A 24,813-nucleotide genomic window follows, 5' to 3' on the forward strand; every position below is an offset into this window, starting at 1 on the left:
CCAAGCCAAGACACGAGGTAGAGTAGGAGACCTTCACCCAAGCAGAATTCGCCTCCAGGCTACAAACGAGGCAAATATGAGGACATTCACCTTCACACCAGACAGAAGCACTGGTGAATCTGACATCCCAAAGATCGTCAACAGCGGACATGGATCCAAACCTACACGGAATATCTCCAACAGGTTGTTAAAGAACGAGGCCCAAAAATATCCACAATCCCAGAGAATGATCTGCTCATCCTCATTCCCGGAGACAAATCCACTCATCCTCAACCCAGGAGAAAGATTCCACTCATCCTCAACCCAGGAGAAGATTCCACTCATCCTCAACCCAGGAGAAGATTCCACTCATCCTCAATCCCAGAGAAGATTCCGCTCATCCTCAACCCCAGAGAAGATTCCGCTCATCCTCAACCCCGGAGACGATTCCGTTCATCCTCAACCCCAGAGACGATTCCGCTCATCCTCAACCCCGGTGCAATTCTGCTCATCCTCAACCCCAGAGACGATTCCGCTCATCCTCAACCCCGGTGCAATTCCGCTCATCCTCAACCCCAGAGAAGATTCCGCTCATCCTCAACCCCAGAGAAGATTCCGCTCATCCTCAACCCCAGAGAAGATTCCGCTCATCCTCAACCCCAGAGAAGATTCCACTCATCCTCAACCCCAGAGAAGATTCCGCTCATCCTCAACCCCAGAGAAGATTCCGCTCATCCTCAACCCCAGAGAAGATTCCGCTCATCCTCAACCCCAGAGAAGATTCCACTCATCCTCAACCCCAGTGACGATTCCGCTCATCCTCAACCCCAGAGAAGATTCCGCTCATCCTCAACCCCAGAGAAGATTCCGCTCATCCTCAACCCCGGTGACGATTCCGCTCATCCTCAACCCCGGTGACGATTCCGCTCATCCTCAACCCCGGTGACGATTCCGCTCATCCTCAACCCCGGAGACGATTCCGCTCATCCTCAACCCCGGAGACGATTCCGCTCACCCTCAACCCAGGAGAAGATTCTGCTCACCCTCAACCCAGGAGAAGATTCTGCTCACCCTCAATTCAGGAGAAGATTCTGCTCATGCTCAACCATGGAGAAGAATCTGCTCATCTTCAACCATAAGACCAAAAGACATAGGAACAGAATTAGACCACACAGCCCATCTAATCTGCTCCGCAAGACCCTGGAGAAGAATCCGCTCATCCTCAAGCCTGTAGAAGAATCCGCTCATCCTCAACCCTGGATAAGATTCCGCTCATCCTCAACCCCGGATTAGATTCCGCTCATCCTCGGAGAAGATACCGCTCACGTTCAACCCCGGAGGAGATTCCGCTCATCCGCAACCCCAGAGGAGATGCCGCTGATCTGCAACCCCGGAGGAAAATCTGCGCATCCTCAACCACAGAGAAAATCCCACTCATCCTAGCTCTGGTCAGGGGCTTCCTGTGTAAAATCTGGAATTTAATCAGACTCAGCCGTGCACAGGAAGACGTGGAGTTGACCCTGTGAAGGGCCTCGCTCCACACCTCACCATTAAGAATGGGACCAATTCGCTCTCCCATTTTCTCCTCACTTCACACAATGAAGCAGAATCCGTTCAAAGGATTTGACCATACATGTCTGAAATAGTCCCCCCGTCCAGCCTAGCCAGAGACAAATAAATTCCTCAACAGGGAAGAGGGTTCGCCAAAGGAAAGGAGGGGAAAACCTTGCGCGAAAAATCACAAATCTGAAAATAACTGAAAGGACTGGAACCAGGCAGTTGGAGTTTCTCAGCCAACTCCTTAAACCTAGCAAACCTCCCCTCCACGAACAGGTCCCCAAACCTCTACAGACCCTTCCCCTCCCAAGGCTAAAACATCGTGTCCAAAACAGCTGGTAGGAAAAGGTGGTTATTGTAGATGGGGGCTAGCAAAGACAAGGAAAGGAGCTTGAAATGTTGCCTGGACTGCTTCCCAAACCCTCAGGATGGAGCCCACCACTGGGTAAGAGGAAAACCTCACCGGGGGAAAAAAGGCAACATGCAGTAACTATTGTACGAAGACTAGAAGCAGAGCAGGAGCTCGCTTCCATTTGTCCCCATATGGAACCATGATCACTAAACCACAACAATATCTTCTGAATATTGTCTGCCCAATAGTAAAACAATACATTGGGTCGATCCAGGTCCCCCACAACAGTCTGTCTCTTTGAAGTAAAACCCCATGGATTCTGGGAGCCTTTCCCGTCCAAATAAAAGTGAGCATGAATTTGTTGACTTTAACAAAAAGGACTTGGGGAGAAAAATGGGGAGACACTGAAAGGGAAATAGAAAACTCAAAAGCATGTTCATTTTAATAGTCTTAACCCGACCTGCCAAGGATAGGGGGAGATTATACCACCTCTGCAAGTCTGTTTTGATACTGGGCACCAAATTAGTGTAACTTAATTTATGCAATGAGGCTCAGTTGAAAATGAAAATCGCTTATTGTCACGAGTAGGCTTCAAATGAAGTTACTGTGAAAAGCCCCTAGTCGCCACATTCCGGCGCCTGTTCGGGGAGGCTGTTACGGGAATCGAACCGTGCTGCTGGCTTGCCTTGGTCTGCTTTCAAAGCCAGCGATTAGCCCTGTGAGCTAAACAGCCCCTGTGGGTCACCCAGACAACAAACATTAATCTCGGCTCGTCGAAAAGGTAATGTCCCCAGGGGCAGCACAGTAGCACAAGTGGATAGCACAGTTTGCACGTTCTCCCAGTGTCTGCGTGGGTTTCCTCCGGTTTCCTCCCACAGTGCAAAGACGTGCAGGTTAGGTGGATTGGCCATGCTAAATTGCCGTTAATGACCAAAAAAGTTAGGAAGGGTTATTGGGTTACGGGGATAGGGTGGATGTGAGGGCTTAAGTGTGTCGGTGTAGACTCGATGGGCCGAATGGCATCCTTCTGCACTGTGTGCTCTAAGTTCTATGTTCCAGTTGCGCTCTCCTAGCAGGAGGGTTGACTGGGAAACATTCACTCTTGTCCAACTTCAACCTATACCCCCAAAAGGAGCCAAAAATAAGAAGCAGCTTCATTATTTCATCTATGGAGAGGATTGGACCGGAATATCGAAAAGTAGGTCATTCACATAAAGGGACACCCAGTGCTTCACCCCTCCCCAATTTATCCCCCTCCACTCAACAGACCTCAGTGCGAGAGTGAGCAACTCTATTGCAAAAGCAAACAGGGGCAGTGAAGTGACGGGGCGGGGACAATGGACACCCTTGCCTCATGCCCCTATTCAACTAAACATAACTAGAGTTCAAGACATTCATAGAAACACTTGCAATGGGGGCCTTATATAGTGGTTGAATCCAATAAATAAATTTGTGGCCAAACCGAGCTTCCCAAAAATCTCACATGGATACTCCAACTCCACTCTAACAAATGCCTTCTCGACGTCCAGGGAAACAATCACCTCCGATTCGGGCAGCAAGGAGGGGAAAAGGTCAACATTTAACAGGCGACGTATATTGGCTGATAATTGTTGACCCTTCACGAAGCCCGTCTGATCCTCTGGAGATTGCATTTGGGAGGCAGGGCTCCAACGAAGTGTTAACACCTTGGCAAGAAACTTAAATTTTGCGTTCAACAGTGAGGCCACACCTGGAGTATTGTGTTCAGTTTTGGTCTCCTTACCTGAAAAAGGACGTACTGGCACTGGAGGGTGTGCAGAGGAGAGTCACTAGGTTAATCCCAGAGCTGAGGGGGTTGAATTACGAGGAGAGGTTGAGTAGACTGGATCTGTACTCGTTGGAATTTAGAAGGATGCAGGGGTATCTTATAGAAACATATAAAATTATGAAGGGAATAGATAGGATAGATGCGGGCAGGTTGTTTCCACTGGCGGGTGAAAGCAGAACTAGGGGGCATAGCCTCAAAATAAGGCGAAGTCGATTTAGGACTGAGCTTGGGAGGAACTTCTTCACCCAAAGGGTTGTGAATCTATGGAATTCCTTGCCCAGTGAAGCAGTTGCGGCTCCTTCGTTAAATGTTTTCAAGATCAAGATAGATAGTTTTTTGAAGAATAAAGGAATAAAGGGTTATGGTGTTCAGGCGGGAAAGTGGAGCTGAGCCCACAAAAGATCAGCCATGATCTCATTGAATGGCAGAGCAGGCTCGAAGGGCCAATTGGCTTACTCCTGCTCCTAGTTCTTATGTTCTTACAAGTCGCTATGGCCCACACTCTGTCGGGTCTTTGTCCTTAAGAATCAAGGAGATAGAGGTCTGTGTGAGGCTAGAGGGCAATGAACCCCAGGATAAGGAATTATTATACATTCCCAGAATTAAAGGCACCAGCTGCTCTGTGAACGTCTTGTAGAATTCAATCGGCAAGCCATCCGGACCAGAAACTTTGCCAGTCTGCCTCAAACCGATGCATTTTAAAATTTCATCAGAGCCTAACAGGGATTTGAACTCCCTGCTCCTCTCACCTCCACAGTTGGGATGGGTAGGCTGTCCAAAAAGTCAGACATGACTGACTTATCCGCTCGAGGTTCCGATCTATAAAGGTCACAATACAATGACTCAAATGCCCATTAACCTGAGATGGGGCAGAAACAACGTTACCACTCTAATTGTGTATCCGTCAAATTTCCCAGAAAATCGCCTGCCATTTGAATTGCTGAGTCAAAAGACAACTGGCCTTCTCCCCACGTTCGTAAAACATGCCCTTGAGCGTCATAACTGTCTCACCTCCCTTTCTCTCGACAATAGTTCGAACGGTGTTTGCAGCTTTTTCCTACTTGTGAACAACTCCGGGGTAGGGGCAAGTGAGTACTGGCAGTCTACCTCAAGGATGGAGTCCAGCAGCCTCTGCTGCTCCACCCTCGCTGTCCTCGCCAACCCCACTCCCCCTCCCTAGGACCACCTTAAGGGTCTCCCACAACGTGGAATGTGAGATTGACTAGATTTTGTTAAATGATACATATTCCTCTATGTCAGTGGATATGCGCTCACAAATTTCTTATCTGCAAATAATGTTGTGTGTAAGCTCCATGGTGGACGTTGGTGGGGCCAGACTCCAGTGCCAAATCAACAAAGTGCGGGGTACGGTCCAAAGTAAGGAAAAATGTTGAGATTGGCTAAATTAACAGAGTGAATTGAGATTATAGAGTGAGAAGTTGCTGATGTCTCAATGATCAATAAAGTATATAATAATCTGTACAACCAGCTACAGTATCATTAAAATTATTCAGTCAAATATAGGCGGAATTTTAAGGACAGGTTTAAAATTTCATTGAACCAATCCGTGAAGAAAAATGGTATAGACACGTAGCTTTCATTTTAGAAGTTTCGAATAATTTGAACTGAATTGATGTACAAGCAATTTAAGTGTAAAATAAAATAATGAGACACCAAGCATGCTAGGATTGCATAGGGAGGAGATTAAATGTTGACTGTAATTTCTGGCTCGTAAGAAACACCGAATACAAATTTATAGTGCAAATACGCATTCAGCACCCACGGGATTGACAGTACATGGTGCTGTCCATTGGTTAATTAAAAGTCTGAAGCAGTGTTATTTTTGATTGTGTTCTTACCTGGACAGATGCACACCCAAGCCATCACCTTGAGTATTTTGATTTGTGGAATTTACATTTGACACAAGTGTCCAACAGCCTCCTGACCTCAAAATCTATATAAATAGCAGACTGTAATTGAATAATCTTTTGTATTGGTAACAAAGCCAGTCATTGCATGTGGATTTGCCTGACCCTAATATAAATTGGCCTCTTAAAAGAAAAGTTGTCAAAGTAGAAGTTTTGAACAATACTGGTTAACAATTGACCATAGGACCTATTCAGACCACTTCCCCAGATGTGTACCTAGTACAGTAAAGCAGGGGCTTAACTAGTACAGTAAAGCTGGGGTGAGTTTTGCAGCGTTCCAGTTGTGCATTTTACATAAATGTGTGAGAATTGGCAAGTTAATTTTATTTGATATGCATTTAAAGCTGTAGTTAATTAAAGGTTAGCTGGAAATGTGAAAAAGTAGGGGAACATTACCTTTTTGGCCGGGGTGAAAAAATATTCTACAATAACTGTTTGGATGAATCGGTTATCTCAACACGCACTGAAAACAATAAATGAGATCTTCTGATTGCAATGCAGGTTGCCATTAGCAATACAGTTAGAGAATCTAAACTACAATGCACTCCAGAATCTGTAGCATTACTCACACGTACTCTTAACTTAATAATCTTTTATTGTCACAAGTAGGCTTACATTAACACTGCAATGAAGTTACTGTGAAAGCCCCTAGTCGTCACGTTCTGGCGCTTGTTCGGGTACACTGAGGGGGAATTCAGAATGTTCAATTCACCTAACAGCACGTCTTTCGGGACTTGTGGGAGGAAACCAGAGCACCCGGAGGAAACAAACGCAGACACCGGGAGAACGTGCAGAATCCGCACAAGCAGTGACCCAAGCCGGGAACAGTGCTACCTTCATTAGTCGCTAACCTGAGAAACCTATTTGAAAGCAAATTGGACAATACATCTGGGGACACAAATCAAAACATGGAACTAGAAACAGTAGTTAGGCCCTTTATGCTCCAGATCCACCATTTAATCTCCCACACTTTTCAGCACCGTTTCTCCTTTCCTTCCAAAAGTAACGAAAGCAAACTATAGAATTATGTAATTTTACAATTAAACTAGGGCATATAATAAAAGTATTATTTGTCACTCATCTGTGGAAACGAATAGCAGTTTTCTCAGTCCTTGGTACAGGAAGAGGGGAACAGTAGAAATTCTCTCATTTCGAGCCCTGCTTGAGCCTCATTAAATTCCACATGCTCTCTGGTGCTGCATGCACATTTAAAGCCATCATTTAGTCAAATCTATATTATCCATTACCCTCAACAATTAAAAAATCTGGATCATTTCTACTCTATTTTGGGTTTAGTGAAAAGGCTTTACATATTTTATCAGAAGACTCTTTCTAACTTACAGCTCAAGATTAATTGCAATTGGCACTGAACTTGTTACGCTACCAATTAACTCCAAAGTTTTCTTTTGTTAAAGGGTTGCATAGTTTTCTTCAAATTGTTGCTGAACCACTAAAGTTCTGAGCAACAAATAGATCCAAATTTACCCCTGGAAGATTTTGTTTTTCCATTAAAAAGTCAATGAATCCAATCACCTCCATTGACAGCATCCCCGCTTCTTAAAGTCAATGTTTTAGGTTCATACACCACATTTAGAAGTCATAGAATCCCCACAGTGCAGGAGGCCGCCATTTGGCCCATTGAGTCTGCACCAACACTCAATTAGCACCCTACCCAGGCCCATTCCCCCACCCCATCACCGTAACCACACCTAACCTGCACGTCCCTGGACACCAAGGGGTAATTTTAGCATGACCAATCCACCTAACCGGCACATCTTTGGGCATAATTTGGCTGTAACAGCAAATACAGTGAGCCTGGACCCAGAATCTAATGTTGGTAAGTGATCCAAGTTCAAGTTCATAGCTGCTACGTAATTTCCAGGGTTACATCTGCATGGGGAAACCCTCACATTTCTGTGGTTCTAGATTCAAGTGGAAACCGATGTGATTAATGGTGTGATTGGAGACAGCTAAACCGGAGGAAAGAAAGGCGAACCGGGGAGGGGCGGGGGAAATCAAGAGAGGAGAACCAGCGAGGTGGGGGGGGGGAGACGGAAGGAAGGCATGGGATACCAAAATGTGCATGACATCTCCAGGAGCGGGGAACGAGGAAAATAAAGATGGAGGACGGGAGGAGCAGCAGAAGCGGAGGCGAGCGCGGGACAGCAGCGAGATCCGTCTGGGAGAAGCAGGCGACAAAAACACGAAACACAGCCAAGTATCGCACACTGTAATTATCTCTCCGGCACCCAAATGTATATTTGCCTCCCCAAACCCCCCCCCCCCCCCCCCCAAGCAAACAGTCGCCTACTTACGTGGTGTAAATAATTTTTGCCAGGTGTACAGAGCTGCCGAGCTGGTGCACAATACCCTACCAGTTAGTCTATTTCATATTTTATTGTATTTTTTTTTTACTATGTACCATTTCCTTCTCCTTGGTATGTTGGGGTGCGCCCTTTATAAAAATTAATGGTGTGATTGTACATGCAGCTATCCTTTATTAACAAATCACTATGAATGGAAACAAAATCAACTCTATTTTCTGTTCTATTGACGTTAAAGGACAAGCTATCACTACAAGTAGCAGTTTCAAAGAAAGAGCTCAAAGAGTATCTCATCGCACTTTCTGGATAGTCCAAATTAAATCATTTTGAAGCAGTCAAAGCTGTTAACCCAGGGAAAATATGGCAATTCTCACACAACAAAATGAGAAAAGTAACTAGTTTCAAATCCATTGTTGATGGTGCTGGTGGAGAGGAATGTTGGCCCAGTGCAGTTTTTCCAATTGGGGTTATTGGATCTTAAACATCCCGCCAAGACAGTAAGTAAATGGAGCACTGATTTAAAACCACAACCAAAAGATGTCTCCACTGATTGTGCAGCATACAGCTCACCTTGTTAGTCTAGATTGTACATTCCCTTCCTGGATTCGGGTGTGAACCCACAAGTTTCTGATTCAAAAATTTGAGTGCTAATAACGGAGTTCCTTTGATGCGTCACTGTTAAAGATGTACCCAGATATTACCTCCCTGCTCTTTACGTCTTTTAATCTGTGCTCCAATATGCTGCTATTTTCAAATTTCACCATGTTTTCTGTTCAGCCATGAGTTTGATATGGAAAGGGTAGCTTTGTCTACCGGATAGAATTAGTGGGTATTTACACAATCAATCATAGAACATTACAGCGCAGTACAGGCCCTTCGGCCCTCGATGTTGCGCCGACCTGTGAAACCACTGAAGCCCATCTACACTATTCCCTTATCATCCATATGTTTATCCAATGACCATTTAAATGCCCTTAATGTTGGCGAGTCCACTACTGTTGCAGGCAGGGCATTCCACGCCCTTACTACTTTCTGAGTAAAGAACCTACCTCTGACATCTGTCCTATATCTATCTCCCCTTAATTTAAAGCTATGTTCCCTCGTGCTAGCCATCACCATCCAAGGAAAAAGGCTCTCACTGTCCACCCTATCTAATCCTCTGATCATCTTGTATGCCTCAATTAAGTCAACTCTCAACTTTCTTCTCTCTAACGAAAACAGCCACAGGTCCCTCAGCCTTTCCTCATAAGATCTTCCCTCCATACCAGGCAACATCCCGGTAAATCTCCTCTGCACCCTTTCTACATCCTTCCGATAATGCGGCGACCAGGACTGCACGCAATACTCCAAATGCGTCCGCACCAGAGTTTTGTACAACTGCAACATGACCTCATGGCTCCGAAACTCAATCCCTCTACGAATAAAAGCTAACACACCGTACGCCTTCTTAACAACCCTATCAACCTGGGTGGCAACTTTCAGGGATCTATGTACATGGGCACCGAAATCTCTCTGCTCATCCCCACTACCAAGAATCGTACCATTAGCCCAGTACTCTGTATTCCTGTTACCCCTTCCAAAATGAATCACCTCACACTTTTCTGCATTAAACTCCATTTGCCACCTCTCAGCCCAGGAATCAATATTTCTTAATAAAGTTATTTACTTGGTACACAAGACAATGAAAATATTTCACCTTCTGTCCAATTTATTTCTGGTAATTGGCCATTGCCTGATTTTGAAATCCTCCTCTGGCAGTCTTCTCGGTCTCATATGACGATGGTTTGTGCCATAGTGATCAATTCTGCGTTAGACATCGTCTGGTGTGGCTCACTCTGGCATGGTGGACTCTGCTGCATATGAAGACAGTGAGCTGGAAAGCTTCTGGATTTGCTGGCATGTTCTCTGGGCTTTTGACAGCAGAGCTTTCCATTTCATCTTATCTCTTCCAATGCTCCTTTCTTCAGTCAGCCTCCAGAGGTCACAGCCATAGATTCAGTGATTTGAATCGATGTCTGCCATCTTCATGCCTCGCTTGCAGCCGTTCTTGTAGTGAAGATATGGACGTCGAGCAGATCTGACCTAATGGTCAATTCATTGGACAGTCTCTGGATATATGGCCGTCATCTATCTAATGAACATGGCTCACACAGGACAGACGTCGTTAGCTTAGAAATGAGTATATGCTGATGAGATTAAGATGCTCCAGGACCTCCAGGTTCGTGACCTTATTCTCAACATTTCTTGGTAATACAAGCCCAAGTCTTTTCTCCTGCCGAACAAATGTTATCCAAGTCTCGCCACTGTATGAGCACAGACTTCATGTGGACGGTATAGTTTCCCCAGTCCCACATTAACCTTTACAGTACCCAACATCTATTACTATAGTAGACTTGCACTTTGGTATCCTCAGTCAGATTGCTGTTATCCCACACTTTCTTACTAAGCTTGGACATAACAGACTCAGCTTTTGCAGGCTCAAGTAGAAAATCTAATTGTATAGACCCTGACCCAACTTCTGAACATTCCGATTATAACTGAGAACTTTGGATGCAGAGAGCTACAGAACATGATGTATTTGCACCATTTTATAGATATTTTGGCCATATGTTCTTTTTGTAGCAATAATGAGCCAACAATAGAATTACTACAGTGCTGAAGGTCAATTAACGCATCAAGTCTGCACCTACCCTCGGCACCCTACCTAGACCCACTCCCCCACCCCATGCTCGTAATCCCATCTGACCTGCACATCTTTTCACACTAAAGGACAATTTAGCATGGCCAATCCACCTAACCTGCACATCTTTGGACTGTTGGAGGAAACCGGAGCACGCGGGAGGAAATCTAGACACAGGGAGAATGTACAAACTCCACACAGTCACCAGAGGCCGGAATTGAACCAGAGTCCCTGGTGCTGCAAGGCAGCAGTGCTAACCACTGTGCCGTCCCTCCCATATTTACCTGTAGTGCCAGAGACAGCAGTTTCTTTTTACTATCTAAAACCTGCTTAATTTTTAGCTGCTTTTCTTCACAATATTTAGCTGTGGTCATAGGGAAAGCATGTTGGAGGGAATCTTGGCAAAATACTTCATAAATAAATGCTTTGAGGGCAGCATGGTGGCGCAGTGGGTTAGCCCTGCTGCCTCACGGCGCCGAGGTCCCAGGTTCAATCCCGGCTCTGGGTCACTGTCCGTGTGGAGTTTGCACATTCTCCCCGTGTTTGTGTGGGTTTCGCCCCCACAACCCAAAGATGTGCAGGCTAGGTGAATTGGCCACACTAAATTGCCCCTTAATTGGAAAAAAATGAATTGGGTACTCTAAATTTATAAAAAAGAAAAAAAAATTAAATAAATAAATGCTGTGTGTTAAATAGGTGAATATCTATTTATCAAATTAGGCAGCAGGAGATATTGTGATACAGTGGCTCAGCGCATACACACGCCGATTTCTACTGTCTGGTTCTGGACTCCCTCCCTGTCCAGAAGTCCCTCCTTCCCACTGGGGAAAATTCCAACCCTGATAAACAAGCTTCAATGAGCATCACCTGCTCGCAATTCACTATCAAGCTAGTCCTGGTTTATTCACAAATTTCAAAAATTGACAGATTCACTTTCTATTAGGAAAAAAAATTACATTTCGACAAGTGCACACAGATAAAAATACAGAAATAAAAATAATTCATTTCAGATTTGCCATTGTTACATAGTGAGGCAAGACATCCTTTTTCTAGAACCTTTAACAATTTTTCTGCAGAGCCATTCCTCTCAGTGAAGCAATCCAATAGTTGATGATTAACATCTGCGCACCTTGATTTCTTTCCTCTCCAGCATTGCTTTAAACTGATTATGTCTATCCGAAGCCTTATTTATTTACACTTTCTGTAGAACTTGCCTTATCCCACAAAGATCAGTTATCTATGCAACATTCTTTTGAAATTAATGAAATGAAAATCGCTTATTGTCACGAGTAGGCTTCAATGAAGTTACTGTGAAAAGCCCCTAGTCACCACATTCTGGTGACTAGGGTGACACAGCCTGTCCGGGGAGGCTGGTACGGGAATCGAACCGTGCTGCTGGCCTGCTTTAAAAGCCAGCGATTTAGCCGAGTGAGCTAAACCAGCCCCTTTTGGTATTGGTCTTTCAATCTCTGCTTTTATGCAGCATTTCCTCCAAGTTCTTAAACAAATAGAACACCATGTCATCAGCATTAATGAGAGTAAGAGTTTCAGCAGCTAGTGTGCTCTTCACCATTCGCTTTGTCTTCTTTATCTCCCATGCCAAGGAGCAACTTTTCTCATGCACTGGAAAAACCATCAACAAGGTTTCCATGTGAGGCGTCACAAAAATGATTAATTTCATGCTATTGGGGTCACCCAAAGCTGGGAACTCCAGCATACACATCTCTATTTTTAATATTTTTCAAAGTTTTATTCACTCTCAAGATGTCCACCAGCTTCGGATTTTTCATGACAAATCAAGTTCCAACTTTCATCTGGTCTTGTATGTGTGCCTCATCAATTGAACTGTCTGACAGGACTCAGCTTTTCATTTTCATCCTTGGTAGCAGCCGTATCATTCTGTCCGGACCTCGTACAATTACATGTGACAGGACTGACAGTGTCCAAGAAAGGCTGTTGATGTAAAACTACATCTGACTCATCCTACTTAATCTTCAAACGCACATACTTGAAAACCCCACACGCTTGACCATCATTTTAAAATTCTTCCCAAATTTGATTAACATTTTTCAATGCCATTAGTGTCCCCCACATAAGATTATCCACATGCATTATAAAGATACCCAAAGGTTTTCCCTTACACAGTGGTAATAGGACAGCTGTGAGCACCCTTACTTTAAACTTACCAAAAAATACCATACCCAGGAAACATCATTAAACCCATAAAGACATTACTTCAATTTCCAGAGCTTCCCCTCTATTCCTGGTGCTTCCTTTGGAGGTTATAACAATACTTACCTCTTGGGTTACCCTGAAAAAAAAGCCATTTTGATCATTACGGAGTTACACTTCCAAGAATAAATGGTTAAAATCAGTGGGAGAGTCTACCCTGATCTTTATTCCCAAAGCATTCCTCCTGGGCCTTGTAGATCCCATCTATTAGGACCTTTTCCGTATAGACCCATCTGTCTGATGAACAGGTCGACCTCTTATCGTCAACCTTTGAACATACCAAAAATTATTTTCAGCTTTGTAACTCTTAGTTTAACTTCTTTCACCATCCCATCTTCTAATCTATTAGTAGCTACAAACACCCTCCTAATTACAGGGGCTTCCACTTCTATCCTTTGTCCGAAAGGCTCTCCATTTCCCATGCTACACCGTCACCTTGTCAAACGGAGGCCTCTTTTCACTTGTTGAGACCTCTCTGGACCACTGCTGTCAGAATGTCTGCTAGAGATCCTTTCCACTGTGCGCATCTTTCCTTTCCACTGTGCGTCATCTTTTCCTCCTCCTAAACTTAACTCCGAATCAGTATTCAAGCTAAGATTTCTTACTCTCCATTCTTGTGCTTCCTGCTACCAGTCCATGGCCCTCGACTCTGATCCCTCATCTTGGACATTCAGCCAAATTTTTATATTTGCCTTTAGCCTTCCCTGCTCATCCCACTACAATGGCCTCCCTTCAGTTGTCCGATCCTTCTGGCTGGTACGCAACCCAGAAACCTACTTTAAGCAACTTAACACATGCATGAAATTATACTTTTTCATGTTTTCCTGGTCAGTAACTGTATCATTATGTACTTCTTCAACTCTCAAATCCTGCCCCTCTGGGTATGCAAAGTTAAAAGCGCCTTATTATCACCACCTTCGTCCATGTCTTAAGAGTTTGAAAATTATCAGTGCTAATTTCACAATAGGAGGATAATTCTTTTTAAAGTTGTTAATATATTACTATCCAGAATCGAAAACCTGCATTGTCAAGTGTTTCCAATTAAGCCAATAACCCCACACTGTTGAGATACAGCCGCTATCTGGTACAGCACCATTGAATGAATCGGCAACCTAGATACGCATGGGCCGACTATAAATTTTCTGTCTCTTCTACAATATTTTCTTGCCATTCGTTCTGATCATCTTAATCATCAGTACCGTCTGTTTCATAAGTTGCTTCAAAAACAAGATTCCTGACTTTTGGGCAATTCCTTACATAATGATATTTACAGTCACTCCAGAAACACCTAGCAATTATTCGAAATGTATTTTGGGGGTTAGTTTGCTGTTGATTATCACCACGATCTTTCATTTTACCTTGATCCATAAATCTATTAAAAGTACGACCCCCCTCAGGACGTCTTTGTGCGATTCTTTTGCTGTGCAAGCATCCGCTAATAGGCCCCCGTCGATTTTGAGAGTCAGCAATCATGGAGTCCTCCATTCTCTGTGTCACTGTAGAACTTTCAACGTGTCTCGGGAAGGTAGCTGGAAACGATGGTTTCCCAAATTTTTTATTACAGCAGCAGTCATTTGTTCGAAAAGAGGATCTTAACCACAAAATTGAACAGCTGTCAAAACCAAAAGTCTATCTAATAATTGAATGCAAATACAGACTTTGGAATTTCTATACTGAATTTCTTTGCACAACCTCTCAAAATCCATGACATATTCTTCCTCGGTTGACTGATTGTCCATCTTTAAATCAATCAAATATTGATCATGCCTCCTTGGTTTCTAACAAGTCATTTTTTTAAATGTTTGTCCATAAATTGAGGTAGAATTAGAAATCCCTCTTCAGTATCTAAGTCACTTACATTCATTTCTTTAGATAATGTATTTCTAAAGTGACTTCTTTCTGATAAAGACAGGCATAGCTGGTTTCCTTTTGGCTAGAGAGGTGACCCGAGTCCACATCTCCACCATGATCTGCCATCGCTCATATGGTTCCAATTCCAAACTGACGGGTGGATAACCATAGTGTGATCCTGCAGTGTGACTCAGCCATTTTACCTTAAAAGCCGCTGGGAGGTTTCCTTTTGTCAGAAACAGGGATTGCTTCCTGTTTTCTTTATCTTCCCATCTGAAGAGATTGAGGTCCATCCTCTGCTACCATGCTAAATACGCAGCACTGTAGCATACTGGTTAGCACCATGGCTTCACAGCACCAGGGTCCCAGTTCGATTCCCAGCTTGGGTCATTGCCTGTGCGGAGTCTGCACGTTCTCAGTGTGTCTGCTTGGGTATTCTTCGGGTGCTCCGCTTTCCTCCCACAAGTCCCGAAAGACATGCTGTTAGGTAATTTGGACATCCTGAATTCTCCCTGTGTATACCCGAACAGGTGCCGGAATGTGGCGACTAGGGTTTTTTTTCACAATAACTTCATTGCAGTGTTAATGTAAGCCTACTTGTGACAATAATATAGATTAAGATTATTAAATACGTGAATGTCTATTTGCCAAATTAGGCAGTAGGAGACGTTCTGACGATTTACACTAGTTTTATTGTGATACAATAGTTCAGCGTACACACATTGGTTTCTACTCTTCTCTTCTGATTTTCTCACTGTCCAAGAGCCTCCTCCACTGGGAAAAACCCCAGCTTCAATGAGCATCACAGGTTCTCAATTCACTGTGAAGCTAGTCCTGGTTTTCTCTTAAAGGGACCTGCATTTCTAACAGTCAGGGAGGATCTCTCCAATTCTTTCGAACACATTCAGGAGTACAACTATGCCATAGTACTTTCATCACCTGCGTGTGTTTCCTCCGGGTGCTCTGGTTTCCTCCCACGAGTCTTGAAAGATGTGCTGTTAGGTAAATTTGGACATTCTGAATTCTCCCTCCATGTACCCGAACAAGCGCCAGCATGTGGCGACTAGGGGCTTTTCACAGCAACTTCACTGCAGTGTTAATTTAAGCCTACTTGTGACAATAAAGATTATATTATATATAATCAAACACTTTTTGGAAATCCAAGTATAATAGATCTACTGGTCCTCCTTTTATCTGCCCTGCTCATCACCACCTCAAAGAATTATCAGAAATTTGCCAGGCATTTTTCTTTTATGAAACCATGCTGACTCTACTTGATTATATGCATTTCTAAATGTTCTACTATATCTTTTCTATGGACTGATTTGTCTAATGCGTAAACTGCTCAGATTCCCAATTACTCTGGTTTTTAATATCCTAACTTTACACCTCCCAAAGTGTCATTTCCACCGATTCTTGAACCCCCAAGCTATTAATAGGATGAGCGGCTACCATTTCATAGGCAGTCTTTTAAAAATATATGTTGTTTGATGTAGTTGGCCATTACCCAACTGTTTGGCTCAATACTATATAAAAAAAAAGAGTTGAAATGAACACAAACAGTAACCCACAATTCAGCATCGGATGAATGAGAAAAATAATGTGACTGATTTAATATCTATTCTGGCCATGTTACGATGGTAATAGAAACGCTCGTGCACGTCAGATACAATCGCAGACCAGTGAATCTCAGAAGCCTTATTTCATGTCTCTTGTGGTTATGTTTGACGGCAAATGCTCGGGACCCAGTTATTCGTGTACATATATATTCGGAACACGTGAAACTCCCATCATATTCAGCGACTACTGTAAAACCTCCACCATGTTGAGTTCAACAGTCCAGTAAAGCAGGTAGCAGTCAGGTCGGAGAGCACTCCTGTCAGCGAATGAACCATGCACACTGGTCGGGCCGCTAACGTTCTGTTCATTGTTACTCGCGAGGCGCATGCCGCCCTGAACCTTCGGCGGATTGTTAGAGCAGAGGCGCGGGGTGGGTGGGGGCGTTCCAATCACTAGTGAGAAGGGAAGCGCGCGGCGGGTGGGAGGACAGTTCGTTCCAGTGGTTGTGGGAGCGAGGGAGGCGCGCGCGGGAACGTTCCAATTGATGAGAGATGCGCGCACGGGGTCCGGAAACGTTCCATTTGTAGCGGATGCGCGCGCGCGGTCTGAGGAACGTTCCAATCAATGGTTGTGAGGGAGGCGCGCGCGTGGGGCCCGGCTTTCTCTGACAGTTATGAGGTAAATGGCTTCAAACAGCTCACCGTGCTTTTCTTCGACACCATCTTATCCATCTTCTTCGCAATTCGGACAATATCTTCCTCCTCCTTCTTACTCATCCCGCTAGTGCGTTTGCCACAGACCAGATGTAGCGTTTTGGTTTTACTTAGTCCGAGACGTTAACACAATCCCTCCAGCTCTGCTCAGCTGCAAGCGCGAAATACTCACATAGAGAGAGCCCAAAGTAATAGAAAATCCATCATGTAAATAGAGGAAAGGCGCTGGGCAGACCCGACTAATCGACACCAGGCGCTGAGCAGCAGTCGCCCCCCCGACTCGCAGCAAACACCCCCCGCCCCCGCTGACGTGTGAGGCTGAATGGCCGTCATGTGATCTGGCAGCTGGTGATCAGACCATCGCTCTGCCTCCTCTGTGTGCGGTCTGAGCTGCTCAAACCCACGCGGACTTCGTGTGTTTTTTTTAAATGCTTAATAAATCGTTATTATTCTGACAACGCACGGCTTTGCCGACTGTTTTTAAAGAGGTATTGCCACAGAATGGCAGCGATGATAATGATTGTTAAACAAGTGTCTTTTCTTTCTTCGGCAGACAGCTCGGTGGGCGTCTTGGTTTTTTAAAAAACGTTTTTTTTAAAGTGTGTACCTGATGGCATCAGGAAGCGCCGTGTCACCACTGCGGGAAGAGTGGAAGAAGCTGGAGCAAAGCCTGATAAATCTGCTCTTCGCGACTGGCCTTGGCCAGCAGTTGGGACGTGTGTGGTAACATTTCTCACTAATTGGGAAGAAGCAGTTAATGTCTGCTCCACGTGGGCAAGCTGGGCTGTGATTGGTGACAGGAGCACGGTAAAGCCGGCGCTGAGGAAGTTCATTATTGCCAATCAAACAAGTCGGTCCTTTTTGAGAGATATGTGTTTGCGAGGAGAGAGTAGACATTGATGAAACTTATGACCAGTACCTGACAAACTTGTGTTTGGAAGTGCAGATTGATTCGAGGATACAGTGAAGAATGCTTTGAGAGGTTAATCTTGCCTTGTTGAAGGTAGATTTGGCACACAGCTGAAAATATGGGCGTGCAAGCAACAATTAGTGATTTGAGATGGCAGAGTTTAATTGCTCTACTTTGCTCCACTCACCTGATGAAGGAGCTGTGCTCCGAAAGCTAGTGATTCCAAACAAACCTGTTGGACTTTAACCTGGTGTTGTTAGACTTTTTGCTGTGCCCACCCTATCCAATGCCAGCATCTACACATCATCGCTCTACTTAAAGGCAGGGAAATGCCAAGGTATGAGCAAGGCAATCTGCAAGAGAACACTTGGAAGAATCTTCAAACGTGTGTTGAGTGCTGGGACTGCGGAAGAAACAGGAGTCCCCAGAGGGGCTGTGCCCTGCTTTTGGGAAATTTGCAACGGATGCAGAAATAGCAAATAGGAAAACACTGGAAAATAATTGCTGTATGGACCTTTTTATGAACATATACTTCAAGTATAAAATATCTGAAAGAACATTACAAACATTTCAAAGTGAACATCACACAAAGTTTTCTACATCATGTTGCACTTTGTGATGCTTCAATACAATTATGATACAGGCAATATTCATTGTATACATTCAATGTAAGACATACATCCCAAGGGGATTCTATATAATTCCACTTTCCTCAATTCAGTATAGCTTCAAGGTCTTATTGCCTTACAGACAGGACGTTATAGCCATAGATGAAGAACAAAGGACTGAAGAAGTCTGTCATCAATGAGGTTTGGGTGATTGTGTGATACCCTTAAGCTGCAGTCTCACTGCCTATGATTTAAAATAGACATGCTTCTCCAATACCAAAAAACAATTAGATTTTAAACTAGAAAAGGTGGAACCACTTATGTTCACAATTATGCAGGGACAAGTAGGAATTTTGGTCCAACATGGTGACTATAATTATAAATTGGGCTAGAAGTCCATTCATAGCATTACATATGACCCCTACTGGAGAAAGAAATGCATATCTGGGCATGAACATTATTGGGTACAACTTAGAACAGCCACAATTGGCCCACATGCATGCACAACTATAAACTACGAACCAAGGACTCAAGGTGAGGGAGAGTGCCAATTAGGTTCAATAAGGCAGTAGATTCAGCCCAGCACATCCCATGTTACTTTTTTGTGGGCATTGCTGATAAAGCCTAATTGGCCTTAACCTGAGTGTCTTGCTTGTCAATTGTACTGGGCAGTTACAAGTCAATCACACGTAGGCCAGACCAGGTAAGAATGGCAGATTTCTTTCCCTAAAGAACATTACTGAATGAGATGGGTTTTAGTAATAATCAAAGATAGTTTCATGGTCATGATTACTGAGACTAACTTTATATTCTAGAAACTGAATCAAATTCCACCAGTTGCCATGGTGGGATTTGAACCAATGCCCCCAGAGGATTAACTTAAATCTCTGGATTATTAGGTTCATGACATTACCACTACACCACCAACTCCCCAACAGCAGTGTACCAATACCTTAAAGGGATAAGCTGAAGGAAACGCTGAATGGTTTAGTCAGACTGAGCATTATCGCTTCTGCATCAATGTTGACCTCATAGATCAGTTCTGTGGTGATAATTGAAAATAATCGCTCGCTATGCACCTGCTTAGATTTTTAAAACCTGAACAAGCCTCTCAACGGAGTGCATTATTCTCTACAAACTTGAAGATATAGCTACATGATGCTAAAGTCTTTACGAATCTTGATGTTCACAATGGATTTTGACAGGTGATTCTCAATGAACAGCTGACATATGCAACATTTCACAGACCTTTTTAGATTATACTGCTGAAAATAAATCGAATTTTGCATCAGCTCTGCAATAGAAGTTTTCAAATTAAAAGTACATGCGCTGGTGAAAGGACTGCAAGGGATAGAGGTGATTGCAGATGAATTTATAATGGATAGCTTTGGAAGAACAGTGGTTGAGGCAGAGTGGGGCTGAGCGGTTTAATTCTTCTCCTAATTCGTATATTTGTGAGAAAGCTTGAAGTAACAATTTGAGATCACCATACAAACCTAGAGGCTTTCTTACATTAACATAATGATGATGGGGTGGTGTTAAACATGGATAAAATGAAACCTCATAGACCAGAAGATACTTTTATTAGACACATTGCTAAATCAAAAATACTTTTTTCATTCATCCAAAGTTAAAACAGTTTTTGAGATACTAACGCTGATGTAGCAGGATGAAGCGACTGCTTGGACCCGTTCAATATTGGAGTAAGTTTCTTTCACATCTGTTGGGCATTACAAAAGCACTTAGATTTAATAGAAAAATACAGGACGGTTCAAAGGAGATTTGCTGGAATTGGCACTGCAACATCTTACTTAGAATTGCCAGCATAGCCATCTCAAGGAAGAAATTATACAATGTAGCATATCTCAAACTGCACTTGGAGTGACATTGACGCAGAATGTTCAACCTGTCGCATCTTCACCAAGGACATTGCTAACAGCAGAAATAAAATATACACTTTGTTCAGATATACACTTTGTCACTGTCTATTAGATATCAATAGTTCTCAAGCCACTAAATATTACATCTGAGTGACTCCAAATACGCCAAAAATATTATTTGAAAGTATCTTGAACTCTGAGAAGTGTAAGGTTTTTGGAAGACTAATAAGGCGAGGGAATACACAATGATTGATATGAAGCTAAGAAGTACAGAGGACCAGAGAGGCCTTGGGATGCATTTCCAAAGATCCCTGAACGCAGTAGGACAGGTAGATAATGTGGTTAAGAAGACGTGGGATACTTGCCTTTATAGCAGTGGCATAGAATATAACATAAGTGAGGTTATGATGGAGCTGTATTAAACGATGGTTAGGCCACAGCGAGAGTACTGTGTGCAGTTCTGGTTGCCACATTATAGGAAGGATATGATTGATCTAGAAAGGGTGTTCATCAGGATGTTTCCTGATCTTGAGCGTTTTAGCTGTCAAGAGAAGCTGGTTAGGCTGAGGTTGTGTTCCTTAGAGCAGAGAAAATGAAATGAAAATCGCTTATTGTCACAAGTAGGCTTCAAATGAAGTTACTGTGAAAAGCCACTAGTCGCCACATTCCGGAGGATGTGTACAAAATTATGAGGGACATATAGATAGGGTAGAAAGGAAGAAATGTTTCCCTTTAGTATAGGGGTCAATACCAGGGGGCATAGATTTAAGTTAAGGATTTAAAGGGGCTTTGAGGAAAAGCTTTATCACCCAGAGGGTGGTGGGAATCTGGAACTAATTCCCTGAAAGGGTGGTAGAGGCAGGAACTTCACAACATTTAAGGCATTTAGATGAACCCTTGAAGTACCATAGCAGACAAGGCTATGGACCAAGTGCTTGAAAATTAGATTAGAATAGGTAGGTGTTTGATGGCCAGGGCAGACCCAATGGGCCTCTTTCTGTGCAGTAAAACTATGTCTCTAATGAGGAGAAGATGGTCCTTATGAATTGAGCAGCATATATCTGCCAAATGATAACTCCGGGGTGGGGGGGGGGGGGGGGGGGGGGGGAGAGAGGCTGCGAGGGACGTCAATACAGTTTCAAAAACAAGTCACAGGACAGAGAGTGAAGAAACAGTCAGGAATCCTCCTTCAGATATGGCAGATAATGGCAAAACCATAAGAAGTATATTGATTAAACTAGAAGAGAGAAATAATAAACAGGTGAATAAAGCATCAGTGCTGAAGGACATGTTAGAGTGGCCCACAAAAAGCGTTCCATATAAAATGCAAGCACAAATTTAAATTGGAGATTATGAAAATTGGAGATTACTGAGACATGGCTGCAGGATGGTCAGGACTGGGAACTTCATCTACCAGGTTATAAGGTTTACAGGGCAGATCGGGAAAAGGAGAGGAGAGAGTAGCCTTACTGATTAGAAACAGTCAATTCGTTGGTCAGCAAAGATATAATGAGGGGAAAGCATCCAGTGGAAACCTTGTGAGTAGAATTGAGGAACAGTAAAGGATCTAAAATTGTAATAGGTGTTGCATATAACCCCCTGGTAGCAACACGGAAGTGCTAGATTGTATAAATGCAGAAATTAAGCAAGTGTGTCACATAGGCAAAGTAATATTCATGGGAGACTTTAACATAGATTGGCGAGGCAGTCAAGCACCTGTCAGAAAGGTAGTGAATGTCTGGAGTGTGTCAGGGATAATTTCCTACAACAATATGTCCTGGATACAACAAGGGGACAAGCAATATTGGATTTAGTAATGAGTAATTGGCTGGATTTAATTAGTAACCTAATTGTGCACGAAACTTTATCAAATACTGATCATAACATGATCGAATTCAATGTAATGTTTGAAAGTGAAAAGCACAAATCAAAAACTAGAATTTTAGATTTAGGTAAGGTTGACTTTAAGAAAATGAGACTGAGACGGTCCACAGTAAACTGGGAAAATCTGCCAATGGGTAAAACAACTGAAGAACAGTAGAAGATTTTAAAGGAACATTTGATGCAGCTTATACCCCTGAGGGAACAGCTGAACTAGACAGAAAAACAGCCTTGGACAACTAAAAGAAAGGGCTTACAAACATGCAAAAAACAGCACAGATCCAATGAATGAGAAAGATGCAAAGGGCCACAAAACAACTTAAGAGCTACTAAAAGGGATTATAAAAGGAAACTTGCAAGGGACATCAAAATCAATAAGAAGAGGTTTTATTATTACAGAAAGGGAAAGTGGGTGGTCAGGAGCAATATTGGCCTGCTAATGACTGAAAGTGGGGATATTGTCAATGATTATGGGGAAATGGCAGACGTGTAGAATAATTACTTTGCTTCAATATTTACAGTAGTAAAGTAGAATAGCTTGCCAGAAGTCCCGAAGACATTAATAGTGGATCGGAGGCAGGGACTAAGTAAAATAAACGTAAGGAAAACATAGTTGGTGAGGAAGTTAATGTAACTAAAGAGTGACAAATCCCCAGGAGCTGGCGGTTTCCACCCAAGAGTGTTAAAGGAAGTAGGGGAACACATTGTAGATGCCCTAACTATAATCTTTCAGAGTTCCCTAAATTCAGGAGTCATCCCACTGGATTGGAAAATTGCTCATGTAACTCTACAAGTTTTTAAGAAGGGTGAAACAGGTTATTCAGACAGGTTATCCTAACCTCTGTGGTGGTGAAATTTTTGGAATCTATAACCAAGGATAGGGTAACTGAACAACTTGAAAATTTTCAGTTAATCAGGGAGAGCCAGCATGGATTCATGGCAGGTAGTCATGCCTGATGAACCTCATTGAATATTTTGAAGAGGTGACGAAGGTAGTGGACAAGGGAATGCCTTGGATGTATATATGGATTTCCAGAAGGTATTTGACACAGTCCCACATAAGAAACTTTATGATTGAAGATCACAGAATTGAGGGCAAATTACTGATATGACTGGGAAATTGGTTCAGTGGCCGGTGACAGAAAGTAGGGATAATGGGTAGGCACTCAAATTGGCAGGATGTGACTAGTGGTGTACCACATCTGAGTTGGGGCTTCAGTTGTTCACAGAATACTTTAACAATGTTGTTAATGGTATAGAAAGTCATATATACAGAATTGCTGATGACACAAATTTGGGTGGCATTGTAGACAATGGAGATAACAGCATAAAATTACAAAGGGATATTGATAGACTAGGTGAATAGGCAAAACTGTGGCAGATAGATTTCAATGTAAGCAAGTGTGAGGTTATCCATTTTGGACCAAAAAAGGATAGATCACGATACTTTCTAGATAATAATCTTTATTAGTGTCACAACTAGGCTTATGTCAACATTGAAAATTAAGTTACTGTGAAAGGCCCCCAGTCACCTCACTATGGCACCTGTTTGGGTACACTGAGGGAGAATTCAGAATGTCCAATTCACCTAACAAGCATGCCTTTCAGGACTTGTGGGAGGAAATTGGAGCACCAGAGGAAACCGCAGACGTGGGGAGAACATAGAGACTCCACACAGACAGCGACCCAAGCCAGGAATCAAACCCGGGTCCCTGGCGCTGCGAAGCAACAATGCTAACCACTGTGCTACCGTGCCACCCATGGTATGAAGCTAAATTGAGTGGATGTTCAAAGAAACCTGGGAGTTCAGGAGCATAGATACTTAAAATGCCACAAATAAGTACATAAAGTAATCAAGAAGGCTAAAGGAAAGTTGGCTTTTATATCTAGAGGACTTGACTATAAGGACGCAGCTTTACAGCATTCTGGTTAGAGCCGACTTGGAGTACTGTGAGCAGATATGGTCACTAGACCTTAGGATGGATATTTTAGCCTTGAGGGAGGGCAACTTAGGTATACAAAAATGTTACCTGACCTGCAGGGATTAAGTTATGGGGAGAGGTTATGTAAATTAGGCCTGTTTTCTCCAGAATTTAGAAGGTTAAGGCATTATCTGATCAAAGACTTCAAGATATCAATAGAAAAAGACAGGGTCGATAGATAAAGATAAATTGGTTGAAGATTCTAGGGGGCATAATGGAAAAATTAGGGCTAGACCATTCAGGGGAAATGTTAGGAAGCATTTCTACCTGAGGGAGGTGGTGGTCTGGTAGTGTTGTCACCAGACTTCTAATCCAGAGACCTAGTACAATGCATCCAGGAACCTGGCGCAAATCCCACCATGGCAGGTGGTGGAATTTGAATTCAATAAACATCTGGAATTCGAAGTCTAATGAATCCATTGTTGTGAAAAAAGGAACCACTTCCATACAAAAAGGGTGGTAGAGTTCCATAAATGGCAATTGATGCGAGATGTTAATTTTAAATCTGAGATAGATAGATATTCGTTAAGCAAACATGTTCTAGTATATGAAGTTAGGCCACGGATCAA

General features: G+C 43.2%; 1 protein-coding gene and 1 long non-coding RNA gene across 7 annotated transcripts in view; one reads left to right on the forward strand and one right to left on the reverse strand.

Annotated features, from left to right (window-relative positions):
* The window catches only part of tcea1 (transcription elongation factor A (SII), 1), a 59,366-nt gene extending 41,622 nt beyond the window's left edge, over nt 1-17,744 (reverse strand). For 3 of the 6 annotated variants that reach the window (XM_038809362.1, XM_038809367.1, XM_038809365.1), the window contains exon 1: nt 16,972-17,267. In XM_038809362.1, the coding sequence (XP_038665290.1) occupies nt 16,972-17,046 (75 nt within the window). In that variant the 5' untranslated portion in view covers nt 17,047-17,267. Of the gene's footprint in view, nt 1-16,971; nt 17,273-17,590 lie in introns of those variants that run through there. The other 3 variants (XM_038809364.1, XM_038809363.1, XM_038809368.1) reach the window with 3 other exon arrangements.
* LOC119972520 lies at nt 16,850-20,472 on the forward strand. Its single transcript, XR_005462066.1, has 2 exons — nt 16,850-16,948; nt 17,537-20,472. It is a non-coding gene; the product is annotated as an uncharacterized LOC119972520 (long non-coding RNA).
* Nucleotides 20,473-24,813: the final 4,341 nt, after the last annotated feature.

The sequence above is a fragment of the Scyliorhinus canicula genome, chromosome 10, assembly GCF_902713615.1.
Source record: "Scyliorhinus canicula chromosome 10, sScyCan1.1, whole genome shotgun sequence".
In the NCBI taxonomy this organism is placed as follows: Eukaryota; Metazoa; Chordata; class Chondrichthyes; order Carcharhiniformes; family Scyliorhinidae; genus Scyliorhinus; species Scyliorhinus canicula.